The sequence below is a fragment of the Chaetodon auriga genome, chromosome 5, assembly GCF_051107435.1.
Source record: "Chaetodon auriga isolate fChaAug3 chromosome 5, fChaAug3.hap1, whole genome shotgun sequence".
Classification (NCBI taxonomy): Eukaryota; Metazoa; Chordata; class Actinopteri; order Chaetodontiformes; family Chaetodontidae; genus Chaetodon; species Chaetodon auriga.
In genome coordinates this window covers 3,962,482-3,981,482 of record NC_135078.1, presented here as the reverse complement: position 1 = coordinate 3,981,482, position 19,001 = coordinate 3,962,482, and the positions used below count along the sequence as shown (strand labels likewise).

Sequence of the window (19,001 nt, the reverse complement as noted above, 5' to 3'; positions counted from 1 at the left end):
GCTGTATGTCAACTAATTTGAGTTTGAATGTTTCAGTAACCATATGCAGTGGTTAATGTAATGTTTTTACAGTTATTATAATATCAGAAAGTCCAGCATACCTTCACAAAGTTCTTGTCAACACTAGCAATAAGCAACAGAGAAGCCAAATCATTTTAAAGTACATTTTTAAAACTGATCAAAGGCTTCTGATTTTTCCATTTACAAATATGAATTTTACATTTACCCATAATTACCATAACATTCATCATAACATTTCTTTTTCTTTCTTTTTTTTCTTTTTTTTTTAGTAATAGTAGTAAAATATGTTTTTATTGTATTATTTTTAGTACTAGTAGTAGTAAAATAACTTTGTGACTGAACATGAATAAAAACATGTGTCAGGTTTCAGGTCTCGTCAAAACGTCTAACTTCAAAACTAAATCTCCTTTTTTTTTTTTTTTTTTTTTATTAGCAATTCTGCCGCCGGATAATATGAAATGATCATTTTAAATTGTACTTCTTTGGCTTTTGGCGGAATTGGCTTTGTGGAATATTTTGAGTATTTCTCTGTGTTTATTACTGTGATATTTGAAGCTTCAGTGTCGTCATGGAGTAAACTGAAGCCTGTCTGAGCTCTGTCTGACCCACAGGAAGTGTTTCGTCGTCGTTTTGACACCGGAAGTAAATCATGTGTAAACTGTCATGTCTGCTCTCGTGCCTCATAACTTAGCCTATTAGCAAGCAATTACATAGAAGAATAACAATTTTCTTCACAGGAGAGAGGTTATTGTCAGCATTTCTCGGTCAGGTTTGAGAGTGAAACACCGCAGCAGGCCGCTTTCAGCGCAGAAACTGTTTCTGAGCCGACTGAGAGCAGTTTGACAGAGGAGCTGCTAGCACTTCTTTCAAAATGAGAACTGTTTTGATGGTGGCAGAGAAACCATCTTTGGCTCAGTCCATTGCCAAAATCCTGTCTAAAGGTGCGTACGAATTTCAAGCCGTGTACTATGCCATAAAGTGACTTTAACACGGAAGGACAAGGCCAGGCTAGTAGCAGAGTGACGTTAGCATTTCACTCAGTGGTAGCAAACAGTACTTTAAATCATTCAGTACTTTATTGCTGTTCAGTTAGAGGTCTGAAAGGTTTGACGTAGACAGCTGTTTGGGTGATGGTTATTTGGGACAGCCCTGGCGTGTTGCATGTGATCGTGCAGCAAACTCCGTTGAAAAAGCTCTCGTTTAAAGTTGCATGTCGTTAAAGGTAAACTCATCTCCCTCCTTATTTTTTCATCTGCACCAAATCCATCAGAGACACTGCACTGCTTCACTGACTGGACCCCAAGTCATTCAGGAAGAGGGTGTGACAAGTGGGCCACCAAAAAGTCTCTATGGACACAAGAATGATACCAGTTAATGTAAAATATCTTTAATGATTACGCTACGCTGTTAACGGGCATTTATTGAATGGTTACAGTTCAATATTGACAGGAAAACAGTAACAATGAGTGAAATGGACTGTTTTTCAGAAAAAAACGTCTTTAGCTCAATCTGAACAAACACGATCTTGAAGTTCTTCATGTCCCTGTGCTGACATGGAGAGTCAGTCCCCTCAGCTGTGTCTGGAGATGGCACATATACAAGCTATGGTGATGAGCTCGAACTCCACAGAGTAGCTGGCTGTGGGGAAGCAGCTGGGGTTCTTCTTGAGGACGGGCATCCTCAGGGACAAGGGGATGGTCTCCAGACCAAAGGCATTGTCAAGTCCCCTGCAGGAATGACTGGTGTGGCAGCTGGCCTCATGGATGACCTGAGGCACTCGGTTCAAGTCTACGTTCTCCCTGGTGAGAGATCAGACACAGGCTGTCATTCAGGCGTTCGTTCGTGTGTTGGAGTCAGTGTGGAAGGCGAGCAGTCATACAGTGGGACTGTAGGACAAAAGACACGTCTAAGCTTTATTCTTTATTAACTGGCAGTCGTATGATTTCTTGGTGAAGTAAACTGGTCTATTATAGACATTTTTCACTCATTGTGTCATTCAGCAGACATGTTCAGTCATACAGAGGAAACCCTTTCACGTTTCACACCTACCAAACGTTAACGTGTGAATCTTATTGTGATGCTTGAGAAGTCATATGTCAGTCATGACTAAAGACTCATTCCCCACGAAAAGACTGTGCAAACAATTGCACTTAACACACAGTATTTCAGTGTCATTGTGTGCATGTGCAACCGATGATAGTACTTATTCCTACATTATATTTATACTTTCTTAAAATTTTAGGAGGGAGGAAAAGGTTTGGTGATATAATTAAAAGAATATTACAAGCAGCAATATTAAAGAAATCCAATCTATAGAGTTTGAGATATTAATCTATTTGACAATATGGAAGATTTATGTCAATTTAAGTCAAGTGCTGAAATAATGACTTGACAGAAAAGTTGACACCACCAGATAACCAGTTGTTTAAGTAATATGGCAAGCAAAAATAGCAAACATTTACTGATGGAAGCACCTCAAAATGGGAAGATTTTCTGATTTTCTGTTTCACATCACAGTAAACTGAATCTCTTTGGATTTTAGTCTGTTAATTTTATTAAACAAGACAACGACGTCATTTTTACTTGTAGGAAATTGCAACCACTGTTTTATAAACCAGACAATGAATTAAATATTTGAGAAAATAATTGGCAGATTAAAAGTCTCTGAAAATAATCATTAGTTGTCGCCTGTGTTCGCACATTAACATGATTCTTGGCCTCATTTATCTTCTTTTTCTTTTGCTCCTTTACTGCTTCCATACACTGTCCAAAGTTAGATCTTATGTAGATATATGATTATGTTGATTCATTGGTTAATTATTTTTTCAATTATTCATTTAACTGTTTGGTCTATAAAATGTCAGAAGATAGTGAAAAATGTCTATTACATTCCCCAGAGTGCAAATTACACATGTCCAGATGTATTCAGATTCAGTGTACAGTGATCTAAAACAGAAAACAAGTGCAAAACTCCCATTGGAGAAGCTGGAGCCTCTGGATTTTTGCCAGTTTTGCTTAAAGAACAACCACCAAAATGTCCAAAAATGTCCACCAAATTTCCAAAAACTATAAAAAACAGCCAGTTCCCAGTTCTCAAGGCAACATCTTTAAAATTCTAGTTTTGTCTGACCAACAGCACAACATCAGAAATCATTAATTTGAATTGATATAAACAGTAAAAAAATCTCAAAATCAGCACATTTGAGAAGCTGGAATAACCCTTTCCGCAGTATTCTCTTTGGTTGAAGACAAAATCTGTGTTGTAGCTTAATGACAAGCAATATATGACATGAACACTCACACGTAGCTCCAGGTTGCAATGCTGCGCTCGTTGATGCGGCTGGGCAGGTTGACCATCTGGCTGTAGTAGTCCTGCAGGCTGTATGTGCAGAAGGACTCGTCCACACACTGGCTGCCCAGTGGCATGGCCAGACACTGGTGGAGGGCCAGCAGGCACAGCAGAAAGACACGCAGCAGCTGGACACAGAGAACAACTGGGTTGTAAGCTGACATGATGTTTCTGGTCAGATTTGTGATTTTTACATATTCCCTGATCAGATAGTTTGTGATGTAAATCATTATTTTGAGTACATGAGATATCAGATCTATCTTGAGTGACTTCAGGGGCTCTGTAGAAAACTAAGATGAAGATGAATTGCAGTCGCTTTGGTGGTTCCCTGACTTTTTGTCTCACACCCTGCTTATGTCAAAAGTTCATCATATTACAATAAATAATGACATTCAAATCGACCAGTTAGGCTTACTGTGACATTCCATCTTTAAAAGATATCCACTTGATTTGAACTCAGACTGCTGAGACGTCTCATTCAGCTGAAGTGAGCTGAACATTACAGCACATTACGAGGACTGTGGATGTGTTCTCCATCTCTTGTCTCACAGCCAGTATGGGCAGAAGGAATGATTACAGCTACCAGTTTGTGTGAATGTTACGTTATGGTAGTATTCTTTAAAACCATTACCAGCTACGTGTCTGTCAAAAACACAGTTTAGTCATCATCACAATCAACATAAAGGCAGGTCGAAGGTTTCTTACCTGGAGCTGTTCCATGGCTGAGGTTAATGACAGGAGATGGTTTTTCTGTTTTTTGTCTTCTGTGTTCTTCGGCTTGGAGTTGATCTGCGACCTGCATGTGGACCTGCCTCTATTTATGCCACCATCCTCCGTGTGTGCACGCGTGCGTGCGCGTGCATACGTGTGTGGGAGTGGGATGGAGGAAGACTTGTTGGTCACTCCATCTCCCATCATTATAGTTTGGTCCTGTGTTCCTGTCATTAGCATTCAGCCTTGAGAGAATCATTTTATACAGAGAGGACGTCAGCATGCAGCATTGAGCCCAGGGAACCGATGGTAAACGGCAAAGAGACACAGCCATCAGAGGTCTGACTCATCACCAAGTCTGTGGCCTAGTTTGACAAAATACAATTCTTAGCACACATTATGTAAAATATAAAAGTTTTCATTCGTGCAGATTGCATTTTAGTGAGATGAAAGTTGATTCCCTTGAAAAAAAAAACCTAGCTGACGATAGGGCTGGCTTTATTCTGTCGTTCATTTTCTTTTCTGTCATGGCAAACATTTGTCCCATCCTGCTAAGGACTACGCTCTATGTTCAGAAATAGAAGAAGACATCTTACTTAATATTTATACAAAACCCAGATAAAAACATCAGTTATTATACTTCTGTGTGTTTTTATGTGCAAACAAGTGACAGCAGAAGAAAGAAAAGTCATGCTGCAAGGCAAGCCTTCTACTGCTGTCCATTATCTGCTCTCAGCAACCACAGTTTCTCCTCGCAAAGAAATATTCATTTCACTTTACTTTTTTTGTAATTGGAACAAGCAGCTGATCTTTGCCAAACCTGAAGTGATTACATCTTTTGTCTGAGATCCATTTGTTTATCCTTTCTACAACCCTGATTCCAAAAAAGTTGGGACGCTCTGTAAAACGTAAATAAAAACAGAATGCAGTCATTCACAAATGAACTGTGTTCTGACCCCTTTTAGTAATATCCTTTATCCAATCATGTGTTCACTAAGTGGTGAACCTCTCTCCATCCTCGCTTGTGAATGACTGAGCCTTTCCAGGATGCTCCTTTCATACCCAATCATGATACTATCACCTGTTACCAATCAACCTGTTTACCTGTGGAATGATCCAAACAGGTGTTTTTGGAGCGTTCCACATCTTTCCCAGTCTTTAGTTGCTCCTGTCCCAACTTGCTTGAAACTTGTCACTGCATCAAATTCAGTATAAGCAAATAGTTACAAAAATCAATGAAGCTGATGAGATGAAACATTACATATATTCCTCTTGTATTAGGAAATTGTCACATTCTGTTTTATTCATGTTTTACATAATGTCCCAAATTTTTCGACTCAGGGTTGTACTCAGCCAGCTGATAACTGAGTGGCACATATATTCTGGTCAACCTCACATGTCTCCTGTCTTATGTGCCTGACCGCTGCCAATTTTGCTCAAGTAAAGTACAAATACCTCAAATCTGTACTTTACTACAGTACTTGAGTGAATGTACTTAGTTACATTCCACCATTGCCTTTAAATGACATCTGTTCTCTTTCAGGAAATTGCGCAAGCCGTAAGGGGCTCAATGGAGCATGCTCAGTGCATGAATACACCGGCAGCTTCCAGGGCCAGACTGTCCGCTTTAAGATGACCTCTGTGTGTGGACATGTGATGAGTCTGGATTTCATTGGTGGGTATCATTCAGTTTAGGTCCTGACTTTCATTGATGTGTTGATTAAAAAATGGAATGACATTTTTTTATCCACCTTATTTACATATATAGAGGAAGAAATAAATGATGGAAACACACTGTAACATATTGTAATTCAGTACAACATCTCCTGAAACAACAGCACAAACTTCCACTCCCTCCTCATCTGACCTGTGATCTGTCTGATTGGTATCAGTCCCTGGCAGTTAAGCAGATTGGGTATCAGTCAGACGTGACTGATCCACATACAGTTTTCTCTTCTAATTTTGATGCGTCAAACAGCAGCTTAAGACCCCCTGAGCTGTAGAGGACTGTAATTAAGCCTCTTAGCCTCTCAGCTGTGCAGTGTGCACACAGAGCATAAAGTGTAGTAAATGTGTCTTCACTCAGGTCAGAATATGCTAAAACTTACTGAGGTTGATGTGTTATAATGATGCAAACTATGTAGAACAGTGTAACTGGAACACACACAAACCCAAAGAATGCTGCTGTGTGTGTGTGTGACATCTTAAATTTCAAACTTAATCAGCTGTCCCATTATGTCTTGCATTATATAATAACTATAACGCAATAACTATTTGCACTTTGACTTGGGTTGATTTGGTGTTTTGTTCAGTATCCAAACTCTTGATTTGGATTTCTTGTAGTTTCTCACTAAAAAGATCTTGCTTCCTCTTTTTCAAGGGAAGTACAACAACTGGGATAAGGTGGACCCTGCAGAGCTATTTAGTAAAGCTCCCACAGAAAAGAAGGAGGCCAACCCCAAACTCAACATGGTCAAGTTCCTCCAGGTATGTTTTAGAGGTCGGGCCAATAATTGTTTTTCACAAGACATAGATGCTTTCTGCAGTCTGTATTTTCAACTGGAGGTCAGTGTTTCACACCCTGTATGTTTGATGCTCACCCCAAGTCTCTGCTGTCATGTTAGGTTGAAGCCAGAGGCTGTGACTACGTGGTTTTATGGTTGGACTGTGATAAAGAAGGCGAGAACATCTGTTTTGAGGTAATTCAGGCCTCATTTACACCTGAACATGTCACGACATATTATCAACTGATAAATGTAGAACATGAATCCTGTGTGTGCCCCCTGATGAATCTAAGTCTTGTGTTCAGTCTCTTTTAGCTCTGCTTTGGTCTCACCAACTCCTAAGAAAATGTTTGGTCCTTTAGCTGCTATAAACTCCACCACGTTACATTGCATGTATTAAGCTGATTCTTTTATCCCAAGTGACTTACAATAAATGCCTTCAACCTTGTGGATACAACTCAAGATTATGATCATGTAAGTACATCAGCTTCATCAGATACACTGTACTTCCTCAAGAACTACATTTAGTTACAATGAAAGATAAAGAAAGAGTTTTTTGTGCCATGGTGCTGATGATGTTGATGAGGAGCACCTTCACCATTGCGGAGACAGAACAGCAAACAAATGTGATTTTGTTGTGTGGTAGCTGGGCTGTCCTCCTAGTGAGGGAGTCATAAGAAAGCTGGCAGTAGCAGAGCATAAAGGACGGCCTGGGGTGGATAGTTTGACTGTGTCCAGGATGTAGGATGTGCCTGAACCAATCGCAGTGTGCATCAGTGTCTTGAATCAGATCTGAGCAGCCATTGGTAGCTGATGGAAAAGAGGTTTTTGAGGTTGGAGAAGGAGATAAATTTTGGATTGAAAGAAAGAGCTTTTAGCTGCAGATAAGGAAGTGGAGAAAGAAGACCTGTAGGGTGGTTCTGTCTGCACCCAATGAGTCAGACAACCACAGATCTGGAGGTGCCGGAGGAGCCTGCCGAGAGGTGAGAGGACAGAGAGTCCAGGGAAGAGGACAAAGTAGAGAGGAGAGGGTTGAGTGAGAAGGAGTCAGGTGAGGGGAGAGCTGATGGGGACAGCATGTGAGGAAGAGAGAGGACAGTAGGATATGAAGAGGGAGGTCACACTTCAAGATCTTTGACCAGGAGGAATCCAGACGAGTCTGTCTCATCTCCAAACTATGTCACAAAAACACATGAGAAGCAACATGGGAAAAGATGCAGTACCACACACAGGACAGGATGTTTTTCTTCCAAAATGAAAGTCCACAGGAAACAAGCTGTGGAAGTTATCTGTGCACTGCTTTGGAACAAAAAAACAAAGAAAACAAAGAAATGGTTGGTGTTTGGATGCGGTTTGTGTTGCTGCTCTGGTGCTCGACTCCTCCCTTGCACCAGTCCGTGTCTGCTCTCTTTTTGGCCGTAGCTCGTTGTGTGGCTCTCCATCCTTGACACAAGCACACATTCAGTCTGAATGTCTGTGAGTCAAACGTCTGTAACACGTTGGCTTGCTCTCAGTGAGCTCTTGGATCGCATCTTTGAACAGTTCACATACAGTCATTGAGCAGCGATTTGCAAATGCCAAGCAAACGCTGATTTGCCTCTGATCTCTGGGCTTTTGTTGGCCACCTTCAAAATGTTAGCTATTGGAAAATCAGGGTTACAATCATGGAGTGTGAACTTGGTATTACTTGTCTTCCCAAAAAGGCCTCCTGTGAAAGACACCTTCGTCTTCGTATGCCTTGACTTTTTAAACAAAAGTGCTGATGGTTCATTTGACGACAGAAGCGTAACCACACCCCCTGTTAATTAACAATGAAACAGATGGAGAAACTTGTTTCCGGCAAACAGATCAGGGAAGAGGAGTGATTTCTAAAATCCCTACACTGTGTTTTGGAATTTCATTTCGAACAATAATTAGTTGGAAATGAGTACAGAGCAGGGTTTTTCAGTTATACAGACAGTAGGTTACATCCCATAGAATATGTTCTCCATTTTGTCCAGTATTTTATACACATTGTTCAGATCAGAGTCTAGAAAAGGTCAGTAGCACAGGTCACGGCAACTTTTAAACCACAAGAGTTCACAACAGATGGGCAGAAAGAGGCAGATGCACACACCTCGGTGTGATTTGAACAGGTGTCTTCACTGTTACAGGGCATGTGTTTAGACCACTGGATCATCAGGACCGCACAGCTAACACTAAACATGAACTTAGCTGCGTACAGTTAGTAAGGTACTGCGCTGAAGCCAGTGATTAACGTAATGATCTGTAACACTTAACCATGATGTTTAGTCATATAGTTTGGTGAATTTTGTGTGTGTCCATGTGCGCGTGTGGGTAGGTGTGTGCACATGATAATGCATAGTATTTCATAAGCTGACCATGTGTTCTGTATGTAAAATCAAAGTTACTACCAACTCCGGTCTAATAAATGTAATCCTCCTAAAATGTCGTAGAGAAAAGGTATAGAGTAGCATAAATTGGAAATGCTCTGGTAAAGTACAAGTACCCAAACATTTTACTTAAATACAGCATGTGAGTAAATGCTCTTAGCTGCCTCCTGCTGCTGCAAACAGCTCTGATGAGTAGTGCAGGTCTGAACAGTAAGTGCACCCGGTCTAATAATCCCTAATAATTGCCCAGGCAACCAGTGTTGACAGCATGCTTTTCCTACACTGTGCAGCAGTAATGTACCGTCACTCTACATCACTGCTGGGTTTCACAAATATAACAAAGCTGACCTGCTCACATCCAGCTGTCATGTAGGCTGCAGTCAGGCGTGAGGTTCAAGAGACTTGTACCTCCCCACCCACAGAGTTACTCTTACGATGACTGAATCACAGATCATATAAAAAGCGGTTACTGTGCCTGCAACAATACTTTAGATTTTGATCTTCCTGCCGCTCAGTCACCATTTATCTTGCCTCCCAGGTACTGGATGCCATCCAGCCAGTGATGAACAAGGGGAGTGTCAGGGAGCAGAGTGTTTACCGTGCCAAATTCAGCTCCATTACTGACACTGACATTTGGAACGCCATGAACCACCTGGGAGAGCCCAACCGCAACGAAGCCCTGTCAGTGGATGCTCGTCAGGAGCTGGATCTGCGCATCGGCTGCGCCTTCACCCGGTACGCTGCCTTCTACAGCCGCACACTGGCTCTGCCGCACACTGGCTTTCCCACAGCTGCCTGGTTGTAACACCAAAGATATTTGATGCATGGTATTTTTTCATAATATAAACCATAAGAACAAGTCTATATTATTCTAAGAAATTCAACAAACCTATTACTAAAACACTCTTGTGTCAGGAGTGTCCCACCAGCTTTGGGTCATGTTGGCTGCATACTTTGACTTTACTGATCATCCGGGACATTGTAATTCTATGGTACATAAGTAAACCACTGATCCAACCCAGTGCTAGTCTAGTCAGTGGTTACCTCTCTCTACAGTATGAGTTTAAATTAGTGAAACATGTAGTTTGTTAACTCATGATATCAGCTGTTGTTGGATTGAATACGTAGGGTTTTGATACAGAGGTTAGAGCACAGTTTCACAAACCTGCATACAAATCAACGGTGTAGGAAACTTGATTCAGAATTGGGTAAAGTAATGCTTCAAAAGCGTGCACTTGTTGCACTTGTTTGTACACGTGGAAACAGAAGCAGTCGTTTGAAGAATGAAGAAGAGTTTGGAACCCTGGCTCCTTTCTCACCCGATTGCACCCTGATATAAAGCTTTAGGTTTATTTAGTCAGAACGTCATGTTAAATAAAAATAGCAGTCAAAAATTCGTCAGGTGCTTTGTTCAGGATGACACATGTTTGGTACCCTGCTCCACAGCTTTCATGACGAGCGATGGAATATAATCTGTCTTCTGTTGGTCAAATATTATCAGGTTCCAGACCAAGTATTTCCAGGGCAAATATGGCAATTTAGACTCCTCCTTGATCTCATTTGGACCGTGCCAGACCCCAACGCTAGGCTTCTGTGTGGAACGCCATGACAAGATCCAGTCCTTTAAACCCGAGACTTACTGGGTCATTCAGGCGAAGGTAAACCTTTAGTTTCTCTCCCACTGACAGAGTATCAGTGATCTCATCCTTCCCTGTTACATGAGCAGACATGTTCTGGTGTTTTGGTCAGGTGTTCAAAGGAAAAGAGAGCCCACTGACGCTGGACTGGAACAGGGTGAGGGTCTTCGACAGGGAGGTGGGTCAGATGTTCGTCAACCTGGCCAAGACATCCAGGGAGGCTAAGGTACTGATATTTGATTTCATAAAATAATTTGTCAGCAGTACTTTTTTTACAGTAGCTTGAAAATATGGGACAGATATCCTGAATGATACTTTTGGGACATATAATAATATCAATATTTAAGATTTTTTAAATTTCTCAACCAACTTGTAATCAACTGGCAGCCAAGTGTTGATACAAGGCTGGTTTTTACAGAGGCAGGTGGCCTTCCACCTAGAGCCAGGTTCTGCTCAAGGTCTGTCTCCCCTTGGCTTCAGTCTCTGTGCTGCCATAATTGGAGCTCAACTAAGTTGACCTATCTCTCACTGCAGGTGGAGTCAGTGAGTAAGAAGGAGAAGGCCAAGCAGAGGCCCCAGGCCTTGAACACAGTGGAGATGCTGAGAGTGGCCAGCTCTTCCTTAGGTATGTTCACATCAACATATAATGTGTGCAACAATGTGTGTATGTCTGCAATGTTTTTATATGCTGTCAATGCTCAGTGCTGATGTTCAGCTGTAAATTGTTTGGATTAAGGTTTTCAATTGGAAATTGGACAAGAAACTCTTTACCATATACTTCTTAAATAATATTTACAGCTTTTTGTCTGGAATCCAGTAATTGTCTGTATTTCTAGGAATAGACTTCTAAATCAAAATTTTTGGAAAGTTGTAACTTCTGTTGGATAAAACTTGTCCTAAACTTGAGTCCTGTATTCTGATAGAGTTCAGTCATCACCCTAATTCAGACAGTAAGATCCAGCTGTGAGGGTGAGGGTGTAAGAAGAAGAGAAAACATTCAGACACCTTTTCATGTCTCAGGCATGGGGCCCCAGCACACCATGCAGATTGCAGAGCGACTGTACACACAGGGCTATATCAGCTACCCTCGTACTGAGACGACCCACTACCCAGAAAACTTCGACCTGAAGGGAACGCTGAAGCAGCAGACCAACAATCCCATCTGGGCAGAGGAGGTGAGGGCCGCTGTGGGGCCAAGGATACATTAAAGGATTGATGCCCTGATCATTTCCAGGCCAGCACTGTGTTTTTGCTGACATGCTGGCTCTTAGAATGTGGTGCTTAAATGTGGACACACGTCAATGTATGTTTCTAAAAAGATGTTTTACCCTTACCTCCATCAGGTGAAGGCTCTGCTTTCAGCTGGGTTAAACCGACCCAGGAAAGGAACCGATGCTGGGGACCATCCTCCTATCACACCCATGCGTGCTGCCTCAGAGGGTGAACTGGGTGAGTCATACAGCTAAATAGACAATGGGTGATAGAAGGTGGATATCACTTCTGAAATCAAAAAGCTGTCGAAAGAGCCATTTTATTACATTTGATGATTGTGCCCCCTTTATGTTCAGCCTCTAACCCAGGTTCCTCTGCTTTTCCACAGGAAGTGATGGCTGGCGTCTGTACGAGTACATCACGCGCCATTTCATTGCCACTGTGAGTCAGGACTGCAAGTACCTACAGACCACCATAGACTTCAGCATCGGCACAGAGGCCTTCTCGTGTAGTGGCAAAACCCTGATATCACCAGGTAACATGCTCCCCTGCTTCTTGAGTACCGTGCTGCAGTTTGCACTTTGCACATTTAGAGCTCCAAATGGCAGCAATGATTTTGCACTAGTTTGATCAAAATACGTCTAATTTTTCCTTTAAAACTTTAAGCTTTAAAGGATCATCAGTCCCTTTACAACTGAGAGCTCAGGTCAAAGAAAACAATTTTTAACCTACTTGGCCCATAGTGAATGAGTATAGTAAAACCACAAGGAGCTTTTATTGAGTATCAAATGTTCTTTGTACCATTTTCTCATAATTTCATTTTAACCAGCTCAGTAAGAACTTTCCTTCGTCTCGTCCATTGCAGTTCTCACTTCTGCTCCTCCGTCTGAATTTAACGTCATGTGACTGCAAACCTATTTAAAACTAGCTAGTAATCGGACAAACTTAGTGATGCATTTATGTACAGCTGGTGCAGCCCAACCCTTGCCATGTGTATTCTATTTTATCTTCTATTCACAGGTTACACATCAGTGATGCCGTGGCAGGGCATCCCTCTGGAAGAGGCCATGCCAGCTTGTGAGCGTGGAGACACATTCACAGTAGATGAGATCAAGCTGGTGGAAAAGCAGACCAGCCCCCCAGACTACCTGACAGAGGCCGAACTCATCACGCTCATGGAGAAGCATGGCATTGGTACACCTCAGCACTGCCTGTCGGACATGATTGTATTTTATATCTTCTAACTGTAAATCTAAAGTATTTGTAAGAGAGTAAGCAGCCTGTCGCCTATTTACACACCCAACAGACCAAAAAAAAAAACGAAAAAAAAAGAAAGAAGACTCCTTATCCTTAAAGGCTTATAATCTTACCAGTAGATTTGTAATGAATCCATCTGTTCTGTCCATGTATCCAGAAGGACTGCAGTGACTTTTTAATGCCAACTACTCAGGCTGTCCTCTCTTAGTCACCTAAGACATTTTCCACTAGTTAGGTCTTTTTTTAATGACCTCTTTTTAATATAAATTAGCATAAGTCAACGCTCACGACTTGATGCTGGTCTTTATTAAGCACTACATGTTTTCGAGGACCTGCCTGACAGCATTCATCTAATGAGGGATGGTAATAATAATGGAGAACATTTTTTCACATGTTGGATTCTGTCCTCCAGGTACTGATGCCAGCATCCCTGTCCACATCAACAACATCTGCCAGAGGAACTATGTGACTGTAGAGAACGGGCGCAAGTTGAAGCCAACCAACCTGGGAATTGTCCTGGTACATGGTTACTACAAGACAGGTCATTGGCCTCTTATTATTGTTCATGCTCTTAAATATTTGTAGTTCTGCATTGATTGCAGGTTTTTAGAACATCATTAAATCATCATAAACTGATGCAGCAGGCCAATATAATCAACCCTTCAGGACAGGGGATCAGACAGAATAATCCCGCTCATTAAAATACATGAGCCACATTATTCTATTGTAAATGCCATTAAAACACTAACGATTGGCTGTGTGTGTATATGTGTGTGTGTTTTGCAGATGCAGAGCTGGTGCTGCCCACCATACGCAGTGCTGTGGAGAAGCAGCTGAACCTCATCGCGCAGGGTAAAGCCAACTTTCAGCAGGTCCTGCAGCACACACTGGACATCTTCAAGAGGAAGTTTCATTACTTTGTGGATTCCATCCCCAGTAAGTTCACCAGAGGCACAGGAATGCTGTGTTCAAGCTCCTTTTAGGAGTCTGCAAAAAAGGGAACAATTAAGGACTCAATTCCAGCTGAAATCTAATACAAGTTTAGACAAGTTCACAGTCACGATCTGCTGTTAATACAGAGACTATGAATACAACTTATTCATGACTTGCTATTGTCACAGTCCAAGTGGTCCTGCTAAAATGATTTGTTTTGGGTCCAGGGGGTTATTTACCATTACGCCTTATGGCTCTACCAACGATTAGCAGGCCATCACATAACCTGAATAACAGTTGCCATTCAGCAACAAAAGGAAGCAGGCCTTATCTGAACCCCTGGTGAGATGTCGAACATGCCGCCATTTGTCCAAGCTCCCCGCAGTGTCGTCCACTCGACTGCAGTGCTTAAATCGGACAGCCCAGTCAGATCTGCTTCTGTCCTCTTCTCAGTTTAACAACCACATACTGAGCTCAGTCCATGTCATTCATTAAGTTAGGGCCAGACTTCAACACTGAAAAGAGAAAGTGTCTAAGATAGAAATATTTTCAGAAATCTGAGTTAACCAAATCATAATCTTGTTTTAGATACTGAAAAATATCCATAGGACCATCATACATTTTCAGTGAGTTGTTCAGGTGAAAATGAGCAAAAATGGTAAAAATCACAAGGGAGCGTGATAACTCAGTAGCAAGGTTTGAAAGTTGGAAGTGAATCCAAGAGGAGATAAAACAAATGGTTAAAGTTTAAAAGGAAATGTTCAACATGTTTTACAGTTTGGTTCATTCCTATGTAACTCCAGCCCACAGTGTCTGTCTGTTGTGTTCACAGGTATGGATGAGTTAATGGAGGTCTCCTTTTCACCCATTGCTGCCACTGGGAAGCCCCTGTCCCGCTGTGGCAAGTGTCACCGCTTCATGAAGTACATACAGGTCAGCAGAACAGACAACACTACTGTTAGAGTTTGAAGAAAGCGTGATTGCAGACTTGATCAACAGTAAGACCCTGTGCATTTTTAAAAGGGCCGGTGTCCAAGGTGAGCCATGCACGTACCAGAACAAAGACAACTCTTCAACATATGAGATGTTTGGTGGCTCAGTTTATCTGATAGGCATGGTGAAGTGCCAATGGCATGGCCAGCTTTAACACTAGGAAGCTACAGGCCCTTTGTTGAGTCCCTGTCACTGCAGTTATCAGGCCAAAGCTCCTGCCTCTGTCTCGAGCATATGTGCTGCATTGCCTGTTGCTTCCTTATGTTGCACTGCTCTCCACTGTTTAGCACTGGAAAATGTCATTATATGAAGTAAAGAGATAAGATGCATGTATCTTAAGTTCTGCATTTTGATGATATATTTGACTCTCAGTCTCCTCCATAAGTTGAAAAGTAAGTTTTGGAATCCAACTGTTTTTACTTTTCAATCATCGGTACCCTCTGTCTTCCTCCCTGGACCTGCCGATGTCTGGCTGTTGAGCTCTGGCCTTCGCTTAAAAACAATAAAGTGGACATGCTTTCCCTTATTACCATTTCCATTTGACGTCAGAAGCACTTTCAAATTCATGAATGAATCATGAGGCTTCAGTTCCTTTGGCCATTGTCATTGTATCTGAATACATACGTAATGGGTTGCGTGTGACTGTTAAGTGATGCACTCTGGTGGAAGCCTTGTATTAAGTCCTCTGAGTGCTACTCGTTAGTTTAGATTGCTCCATGTTGCAGAAGATGTATATTTGGTTTGACGTCATTACAGTTTCAAGGAACTTCGTTGGTGTCAGCCACGACAGTTTATATTAGCAATCCAGCATATGTAACTCCAGGGAGTCACATGGTAGTGTGTTAGTAATTCTACATTTTATTCATACACACAGTGGCTTCACAAAGTATGCAGACCCGTTCACTTTTTGCACCTTTCATTGTGTTATAGATTTGATTTAGAAGTTTTTGATATGAAGTGCCATTTAAAATGTATTTTTTTAATGTGTGTGCCATATTAACATGAAGGTTAACACCAAGTTTAAATATGACACCACATCAAAATTTTAATCTCTCAACAGATTTGTAATTTTATTCCATCCATGAAGAACCAAAACCTTACAGGCTATTCAGAGTTCAGGCTATGGAAGACTCCAACTTTTGGAAAATAAAATATAGTGAAAAAGGCCCTACATGCATACAAGATGGTATTGTGAGCAATCATCGGTGAGGACGTGATGTTCATGCCATAGTGTTTCAAGTATTCACTCTGTTGGATGCACGCGATCTGATCCTGACATCTGATCCTCACATGTATCTGCAGGCAAAGCCCAGCAGGCTCCATTGCTCCCACTGTGACGAGACCTACAGTCTTCCCCAGAATGGAGCCATCAAGCTGTACAAGGAGCTCCGCTGTCCGCTGGATGACTTCGAGCTTGTGCTGTGGACATCAGGGGCCCGAGGCAAGAGCTATCCCCTGTGTCCCTACTGCTTCAGCAATCCGCCTTTCAGGGACATGAAGAAAGGTAAAACTAAGCCAGAATGTTAACTCCACACGCTAATTAACTGGACCCTTGTGACCCTGACAGCAAATGTGAAACCAGGTCTCATACTGGAAGCCATTATTACTTTCTGCAAGTTTAGTAGATAATGATGAATTATCATGAAAAAATATGGCCTTTTTCAAAAAACATTGAATGCCTTTTCTGAGGGATGTGAGAGTTCATTTTCAGGCTTGGGGCAAACAATACATCAACCACACAGTGATCTGGGTTTTAAGAATATTTCCTGCACACCCACAGCCTATGTGGAGCAGCAGTATGTGTCTGGGAAGCTTTTTTAGGGTTGTACAAAAATGATTGTATGTGTAAAAATGTGGGTGGTGGTGCAATTTGATGGCAGTACTACCCGAATTCCAAAACAGTTTGGATGCTTTGTAAAACATAAGTAAAACCAGAATACAATCAAGCTGTTCCCAAGCTCATGTAGTAATATCCTTTATGCAGTCATATGTGAATGGTGATGCTCACTCCATCCTTCTTTCATACCCAGTCATGATACGATCGCCTGTTACCAATGAACCTGTTTACCTGTGGAATGTTCCAAACAGGTGTTTTTGGAGCATTTGTTGCTCCTGTCCTAATGTGTCGATAATTCAGTATATGCTTTATTTTAATATCAGTCGTTGTATGAGTAATTCCTCTTTTCATATCTGTTTTTCTCAGGTATGGGATGCAATGAATGCACCCATCCATCCTGTCAGCACTCTCTCAACTCTTTTGGCATTGGACAGTGTGTGGAGTGTGATAGTGGGGTTTTGGTGCTGGATCCCACCTCTGGACCAAAATGGAGGATGGCCTGTAATAAATGCAATGTGGTGGTGCACTTCTTTGAACATGCACACAGGGTGCAGGTAAGAAAGTCGTCCTACACCTTGTCCTATTTGAAGATAATCGTATGTATATGGCACAATGTCTAAATAGGCTTTACATGCCCAGAATAGCAAATACATGTAGGGATCTAAAAGTCTGCAGGTAGGCTGTCACTCCTCCCAAACATATAAGCAGCTGATGTCCTGAAACTGGAGTGATTTCAGTCCAGCTCATGAGTCCCCCATCCTCCTTCCTCTCTCTTCCTGTAGGTTGCTCAGGAGAGCTGCGATGCCTGCGATGCCTCTCTGGTCGCGGTGGACTTCAACAAGACTCGCACTCCACTTCCTGCTGGCGAGACCCAACACACTGGTTGTGTTTTCTGTGATCCGGTCTTCCAGGATCTGGTGGAGCTCAAACACGCAACAATGAGGCACCCCAGGGGTGGAGGTGCCAGACGAGGAGGACGAGGACGAGGCAGGGGGCGCCGTGGCAATCCTAAAAAACCTAAAGATAAAATGGCTGCCTTGGCAGCTTACTTTGTATAGTGTCTGTGTGTAGTGGGTCCTGTTGGTAGCTGGAGACATGTATGAAGATACATATGTCAGTAAATGGACTTCTGTTTTTACCTTTGTGTTCAGTTACACTCAAGTAAAATATGTATTTAAAAAGGTGTTTGCTGTAAATGTGTATGTATTTACATTTATTTGTCCTTCTGCAAGGAAATTTGTTTCCACATTTCATACAACCTCAGATACACAGATACATCAAATCGGACAGAAGACATCAAATTTGACAGATACATAGCTGAATCCCACACATCAGAGTAACATCAGAGTACAACCTCACAGTACACAAATACATGCTGACACACAGCGTCAGCATTTTAACATCAACTTGTATCATGTTTGAAGACATGTGCACCCTTTATCACACAAACAGTTAGTAAGTTGGCGTGCTAACTTCTAAAATGTTAGCAATAAGTTTCACTTTCCATTTCCAGGACAAATAGTTTTAGTTTATTCTTTTCCTTCCCTTTTAACTTGATTATTTCCACTGATACTCTCTCATGTAAGGTTTTTTGTTTACATTGTCAAATAGCTGTTTTTCAATACAATTTGTTATTTTTTCATAAAAAATGTCATGATTTTAGTCATTTTTCAAGCAGAAATGCCACGCATTTGCTGGTTCCACTTTCTCACATATGAGGATTTTATTATTATTTTTTTAACTGAATATTTGGGGGTTTTGGACTGATGGTCGAATAAATCAAGCAATTTGAAAACATCACCGTGATTTGTGGGAAATTATATTAAGTAGTTTTCACAGTTTTCTGTCATGGGAAAATCGATTAATCAAGAAAATTAAGATTTGCACGCCTAGCTAAGAGCTCTTTTTCAGTCTCCCTTTTCTTCTAACCATTATTTATGGGGTGAGAATCCTCTGTAGTGGAGTAAAATAATCCTTTATCGACCATTTTCTTTCTTTAATTCTTATTTCTAATTGAAATGTCAGTGAAGCTGACGGATAAATGTTGGTGTGGCCCTTTAAATCTGCAGCGGAAGGAGGAGGGAAGCGTGATGACGTCAGGGGGTGGGCCCAAGTGCGTGAGCAAACCGCAGATCTCTTAACGTTACGGACAGT

The 19,001-nt window shown here is 41.6% G+C and overlaps 2 protein-coding genes across 3 annotated transcripts; one reads left to right on the top strand and one right to left on the bottom strand.

Annotated features, from left to right (window-relative positions):
• Positions 1–632: 632 nt before the first annotated feature.
• Positions 633–18,646, top strand: top3b (DNA topoisomerase III beta). Of its 2 annotated transcripts, XM_076729809.1 has the most exons (18): positions 633–962; positions 5,625–5,756; positions 6,462–6,568; positions 6,706–6,780; positions 9,517–9,713; positions 10,480–10,636; positions 10,728–10,841; positions 11,150–11,240; positions 11,636–11,790; positions 11,959–12,064; positions 12,216–12,362; positions 12,848–13,021; positions 13,497–13,625; positions 13,871–14,020; positions 14,850–14,950; positions 16,313–16,514; positions 17,214–17,401; positions 17,630–18,646. In XM_076729809.1, the coding sequence occupies exons 1-18, from the start codon at positions 893–895 to the stop codon at positions 17,903–17,905; spliced, it is 2,571 nt and encodes an 856-aa protein (XP_076585924.1). In that variant the 5' UTR covers positions 633–892; the 3' UTR covers positions 17,906–18,646. The 2 variants fall into 2 exon arrangements, with proteins under 2 accessions (XP_076585924.1, XP_076585925.1); XM_076729810.1 differs by lacking the exons at positions 633–962; positions 5,625–5,756; positions 6,462–6,568; positions 6,706–6,780 and adding an exon at positions 7,013–7,059.
• On the bottom strand, positions 1,393–4,187 carry LOC143321216 (uncharacterized). Its single transcript, XM_076731423.1, has 3 exons — positions 4,076–4,187; positions 3,323–3,498; positions 1,393–1,820 (listed from the first exon to the last, which is right to left on the bottom strand). Exons 1-3 carry the CDS (start codon positions 4,088–4,090, stop codon positions 1,592–1,594), a joined length of 420 nt encoding a protein of 139 aa, XP_076587538.1. The 5' UTR covers positions 4,091–4,187; the 3' UTR covers positions 1,393–1,591.
• Positions 18,647–19,001: the final 355 nt, after the last annotated feature.